Genomic DNA, 6,000 nt, shown 5'->3' with positions numbered 1-6,000 from the left:
TTTTTTACACTTGCGGGGTACTGGCATATAGCGGGCAAAGGCATTATGAAAATGTGTTTGAAAATGCTCCTGTGCATTGTTGGTGACTTGGCATCTAATGGACCTTTATGTCTTACCCTGCAAAACCAATTGTAAACTGTGTGGTTTTTTAGCTAATTTATCACTGAAAGTTTACTAAAAAATGCACTATTTTAATCCATTATTTAAAAAAACATCTCAAGGGGACAACCCCCCCTTGATTGGTTTGCCCTCCCTCATTACTCTCTGTCACTCCTGTGCATTTGGCTGGGGGCAGAACAAGTGTCCATCATTCTGCAGGCTCTTCTTCGTGCGGGCCCTACTACATTAGCTCCAGGCCCCACTTGTTACAGAATCATGGCTATGCCTCTGGTGGGTTCGAGTGAAAGATGGATCTAATGGGCCAAAGAAAAGCGTAATATCTACTCAGCCTCCTGGGATTGGGGAGGGGGCGGTAGGACGGGAGGGTTGGGGGTATTCAGTAGAGCAATAGGTTTAATGCCCTATCTCACTAACAGTTTTCAATACTGCCATCCAGGCCCCCCATTCCCCCCAAATTTTGAGGGTGGCTCCGCCCCTGTGGTAAGGACAGGTCCGTTGAAAGCATGGCATACAATATCACACAACCGAAGTTGGTACTCATTTATGACCTCGGAGGGATGAATGGCTGAGTTGGCCTTGCCAAGATTCTAACTTGCGACCTGCAGATCACACACAGATTGCAGCAGCAAGTGCTCAACTTGCTGAGCTGTCTTACCGGCTTACAGAATAGTTTGTCTGTGTGCAGGATAGGGGGATCCGGTAAAGTTGTGAACGACCTCCTACATTTTTGAAAGACTCCTCTGTCCATGCAGTGCAAAAACAACATGGCACTGAGGATAAGCCGACACAGCTATAACATCTTGCGATGCTCAGTGCCGTTGTGTAACTCGCCATCTCCTGCCTGTGTCACCGCGAATCGTGAAGAGCGCTGTGACTTCACTTTCGCGCGTCGTCGAAGGAGCGTGGCAGCTTGTACTGCCGAATCCAGTCTGTTTTAACCGCTTTTCTGTCATAAAACGAGGGGCGCCCTCTCAACAATCAAACGTAAAAAAGATATACTTTTTGTATTTACCAAAATATATAGCGGGAAATGTCAGATCGAGAAATATGTGCTCAGTGATGCAAGAGTTAAAATCACCGTCATCCTTTCCCAGAGTGAGTTATGGTGATGTATAGCGTTTCAGCCCCTCAGATATTCCATCCCCGAGCCCTCCCTCGCTGTGCCCGAGTGGGGAGGGAGGCGGTGTTTTGCTGATCTGCTAAATTCTTGCCGAAGTTTCCCCTTGATTTCGAGCGGGTGCTGCAGTCGCGCTGGGCTCTGAGCGGAGTTGGGGTTATCCTGACATTTCTGGGACAGGATCCAGGCAGAAAGCAGCGAAGAGACGGATAAAGGGTGGGAGAGAGACAGAGTGGAACACTTCCCGGCCGTCGCGCTGGCCGGACTTTCTCCCGTCTAAGAAATATATTAATTCGGCGGCTTGTGCTCTCCAGACAAAGGAACGAGAGCAGGCGAAGGGGTGTGACAAGGAGACAAGGACCATGGGGCTTTGAAAGGACACCCATTTCGAAACATCGGACTTCCCGGAGGAGCAGCAATGGATGTATAACTGACAACAAGGCAAGGACGAGTGCAGGTAACGAATTATTTATTCTTTTTTTTTTTAAGTGCATGATGATTGTATTTCCAGTCCCCGGCATTATATCACTGAGGTCTAATGACAAACGTGCATACTGTGTAATGCCAGCGTCTGCACTCGACCAAGTTGTGTGATCTTAGGCCACTCGCTGCATGGCCCCCTGCGCCCTACATCTGCTAGCTATTAACTCGGAGGCGATACGATCTATATATAAACTGAACATTCTGCAATGTAAGGAAGACATCTGTCAGTTTTACCTTGTGGAAATGTCTGCATTTAATCCATCAGTAGACTACTGACTGATAAAATGCAGACTTTAAGTATTTATCACCTACTGACAGCGGGTGAATAATACTTAAAGATACATTGAGTGCCAACATGTGCATACAGTATACGTTTATTGAAAGGTAGAGACCATTGGACACTGGAACTAAAATTCGCTATAGGAAACCTTCAAACTAAGCAATGCTCAGACAATAGCTTTGTTTGCAGTTAATACCAATTTTACTGTAACTTAAACTGCCTAAAAACAACCAACCCTGCAATGATTTACGGGTGAGTAGTCAACCAGTGGCAAAATTGCCACGTCTGAAACTAGGGGGCCTATCATTTTAATCCCAGCATTCTCGTTTGACCAATATTGTGTGATTCTGGACTGACCACTTTATCTTTGTATGCCTCCGTCACCTCATCTGCATGAGCACACACACGTATTAGGCGCTACATAAAATAATTGGACCACTCTGTTCAGCTTATAAGTGTGCAGAGGTAATTTAGTTTATGATCTGCCATTCAAGTCTCACTTTTTGAAATAATACATTTCATTGCAGCAATCCGTATTCATCTGTTACCGATCAAGAGTGCAAAATGATTAATTTGTGTTGTCCTGACTGCTCCGGGAATACATGTCTATGGCTCTCATTACGACCCAGGCGTTGGACCATGGTGCTAATAGCACCATGGTCCATGCCGGTAACTTACCGACTCCGCCATGGCGGAATGGGGAATTACCGCCCCATTCCGAGGTTGGCGGGGCGGTAATTCCCCATGCCACCATGGCCCTTCCCCATTCCCATTTTTGCCCCATAGGGCTCAATGGGAATGGGGAAGGCGCTAAGTACGGTGCCGCAAATTGCGGCACCGTACTTAGCACCACGGTCCCTTTGCGGTTTGGTTTTTTAACGCCTGCTAAAAGCAGGTGTTAAAGTGCCACCCACAAAGGGACCTCGTAATCAGGCATTAAGGGTTTAACGGCGCCGACACATTTTAAGGCGCCGTTAACCCCTTAACGCCTGGGTTGTATCTTCTTCTGACAATAATGTACAGTCGAACCCCAGCCTTGTCCTCTTTCTTCTTCTTAACATGTTGCTTATGGTTGTCCTTTCTTTATCTTCAGCGGATTACATCATGAACTGGGTGACGCTACTGAACCTGACCATGCTGCTAGCAGCATGGGTGGTGTGTGGATCTGAGAGGCCAAATGGCCAGGCAGACAGAGGAAGCCATGGAGCTCGGAAACCGCCCTCTGCACCTGCACAAAGGGACCGCCGCACAAGGCCTGCCCTACGGAGATTACGATCGCCTCAAGGAGAACGGTCTTTTGCCCCAAACCCAGAACATTCCAGCAGTCCGAGAAGAAAGGTTGTGCAGCGACGCAGGAGCCCCCAACCCACTTTGCTACCACCCAAACACAAACTCCAAGTGAGCAACATTCGGACTCAAAACAGCCAGGTTGAAAATCCTGCTGTGCAAACTTCCCAGCTGGTCAAGGATGACAGCACAACAACGCGCTCCAGAATGGTCCGTTTCCCTTCTGCATCAAGTTCCCCTAACATCCTTGCCAGTTTTGCTGGTAAAAATAGAGTTTGGATTATCTCAGCCCCTCATGCCTCGGATGGCTATTATCGACTTATGATGACCCTTCTAAAGGATGACGTATACTGTGAACTGGCCGAACGTCACATCCAGCAGATTGTGCTGTTCCATCAAGAAGGAGAGGAGGCTGGGAAGGTTAGGCGAATCACCAATGAGGGAAGAATCATGGAACAGCCCCTAGATCCTAGCCTTATTCCAAAACTGATGAGCTCATTCAAGCTTGAAAAGGGCAAGTTTGGAATGGTGCTCCTGAAGAAGACTTTGCAGGTCGAGGAAAAGTACCCCTACCCAGTTAGAATGGAAGCCCTGTATGAAGTGGTTGACCAGAGTCCTATACGAAGGATTGAGAAGATCCGTCAGAAAGGGTTTGTACAAAAGTGCAAAGCAGCTGGGGTTGAGGGACAAATAACAGAAGGAGAGGGCCAGGATGTAAAGCCGACACAAAGTAGCGACCGTGGAAAGGGTCCTACAAGAAAGGAAGAGCCCAAAAAAAGCCATAATGTTCAACCAACAAGAGAGGTCCAGATCAAAACCACAAGGAAGTTAGTGACAACTGCTCCTCCCACTCCACCACCCACAACAAGGGCCACAACAATTGCTACAACGCCTGCACCAGTGACCACCACAACCACTCGGGCAACAACCAGAATAGTAACTGTTGCAACCAGAGCTCCAGCAACAACAACCACAACAGTTCTTCCCACCACCCAGCGTGCTTGGACCACAAGAGTGCACAGCACAATTGACATGCAAAAACTTACCACAACTGCGGAAGTGTCAACAAGGGGCATAACCACAGAAGATACCTATGCTCCAGTGAGGACAAACAAGCGTAAAGAAAGGCAGCATGTACCAGTACCAAGCAAACCCAAGAAAGAATCTGGTTTTGACATCTATGCCCATGCTCCTACTGCCCTAACAACGACGTCTTATCCTTACATGAAACCAAGCTCGACAAGATTTGTTGACAACCAGACGGACAAGAAGGATGGCAGCCTCAGAGATCCACATCCAGTGCCAAGCCAACCCAAGCTGCCCAAAGCCAAGCCACCAAAGAAGAAGACAGCAGAAAAAATACTGAACAATGAATATGAGGATAAATATAACACAGGTCGTCCCACGCTGCACCCGGAAGAGGAGGTAGATGTGCCCAATGTTCCCCCCAAGAAGGTAAAAGAGCAGAAGAAGCTGGAGAAGCCAGACAAAGCTGAAAAGAAGAAAAAGAAACTTGAGAAACAGGAGAAGCTCCCCAGGAGCGAAAAAGTGGTCAAAAAGGAAAAACCTGAGAAAAAGGCCAAGCCAGATAAAGACCGTGGCAGGAAAAGCAAGAAGCCGAGCAAGAGTGAGAATGAGGAGTTTATCAAGCCTGCGACTAAACCTTTTGTGCAAAGTACAAAAAGATCACTTACAACATTCCTGGATTATTTTGAAGGCAAAAGAAGACTGCTGGTCAGTATGCATTTATGTTTTATGATGTCTTGGCCTGTACTGCGTGCTACAGTTTGAATTAGATGAAACATATAGTACTGACATTCAAGTTGTCAAGTAACGCATTGTCCTCAGTGTTCTGTTTTTAGTTACCCAAGGCACATGATTGAGAAAATTAACACTCAATCGAAAACGCACAGACTACACTTTCCCAATAGATTTAGATGTTAAAAAATGCCCACATGGAGAGCAAGATTTTAAGAGAATTGATGGATGAAAGACTTTCTCACAGTGTTTCGAAAATAATGTAGTTCCATTGGGCCGACATGTTGGGTCTTTGGTTTAGTGAACTAATGGAGCCATTTCAGGGGTCTCTGTTTTACCTCATGGTCACAGATTCGAATCCCAGCAAGTCTAGTGGGCCCTTCATCATTATGAGGTCAATAAAATAAGTACCTTTGAGTTGGGTAACAATAAACATCTGTTACCAGTGCTTTGGATCATGGCCCCTCTGGATGAGAAAGTGTGCTCTTTATACATACTATCTGTTATGTGATGACCCACCTGTGACACAGTATGGTTAAGAAATGCCCCCGATATAGTACAGTCAGGTCATTGATGGACCAATGTGCAATCTCCAGGCTAGATGGACTCCACACTCAATGTTTGTATAGTAGCAGGAGCCTGTGAGCTGTCATCATGCAAGCAAGGGGCCTCGGTATGAGGGGTGCTCATTGGTGTCATGGAAGTGGCCACGAAAAACAAGAGGCCATGTCTCTCATACTGAATGCGCATCTGCCAACATTGCAAGAGAGCATGCAAAGAGAGTGGGCTCTCATGTGAATGGGGTGTGCTCCAGCTGAATGAGAATGTTTGGCTTAAAAATAACTCTCAAGACTTTCCTGTTTTGAGGAATGATTTTATACCCAGATGCTCCCGGACCTTGGTTTACGCTTAAGAAATATGGATGCATACATGTATACATTATCAAAGCCTGTCC

The 6,000-nt window shown here is 46.6% G+C and overlaps 1 protein-coding gene across 1 annotated transcript in view; it reads left to right on the top strand.

The window, feature by feature from the left end:
• Positions 1-1,351: 1,351 nt before the first annotated feature.
• CCDC80 (coiled-coil domain containing 80) overlaps positions 1,352-6,000 on the top strand; it is a 487,864-nt gene continuing 483,215 nt past the window's right edge. The window contains exons 1-2 of the mRNA XM_069636489.1: positions 1,352-1,694; positions 3,094-5,021. Of these exons, the coding sequence (XP_069492590.1) occupies positions 3,105-5,021 (1,917 nt within the window). The 5' untranslated portion in view covers positions 1,352-1,694; positions 3,094-3,104. The remainder of the gene's footprint in view (positions 1,695-3,093; positions 5,022-6,000) is intronic.

The sequence above is a fragment of the Ambystoma mexicanum genome, chromosome 7p (assembly GCF_040938575.1).
Source record: "Ambystoma mexicanum isolate Mex_15411 chromosome 7p, UKY_AmexF1_1, whole genome shotgun sequence".
NCBI classification, from domain to species: Eukaryota; Metazoa; Chordata; class Amphibia; order Caudata; family Ambystomatidae; genus Ambystoma; species Ambystoma mexicanum.
The sequence above is the reverse complement of the archived record's forward strand: the minus strand, read 5'-3'. Positions and strand labels throughout refer to the sequence as shown.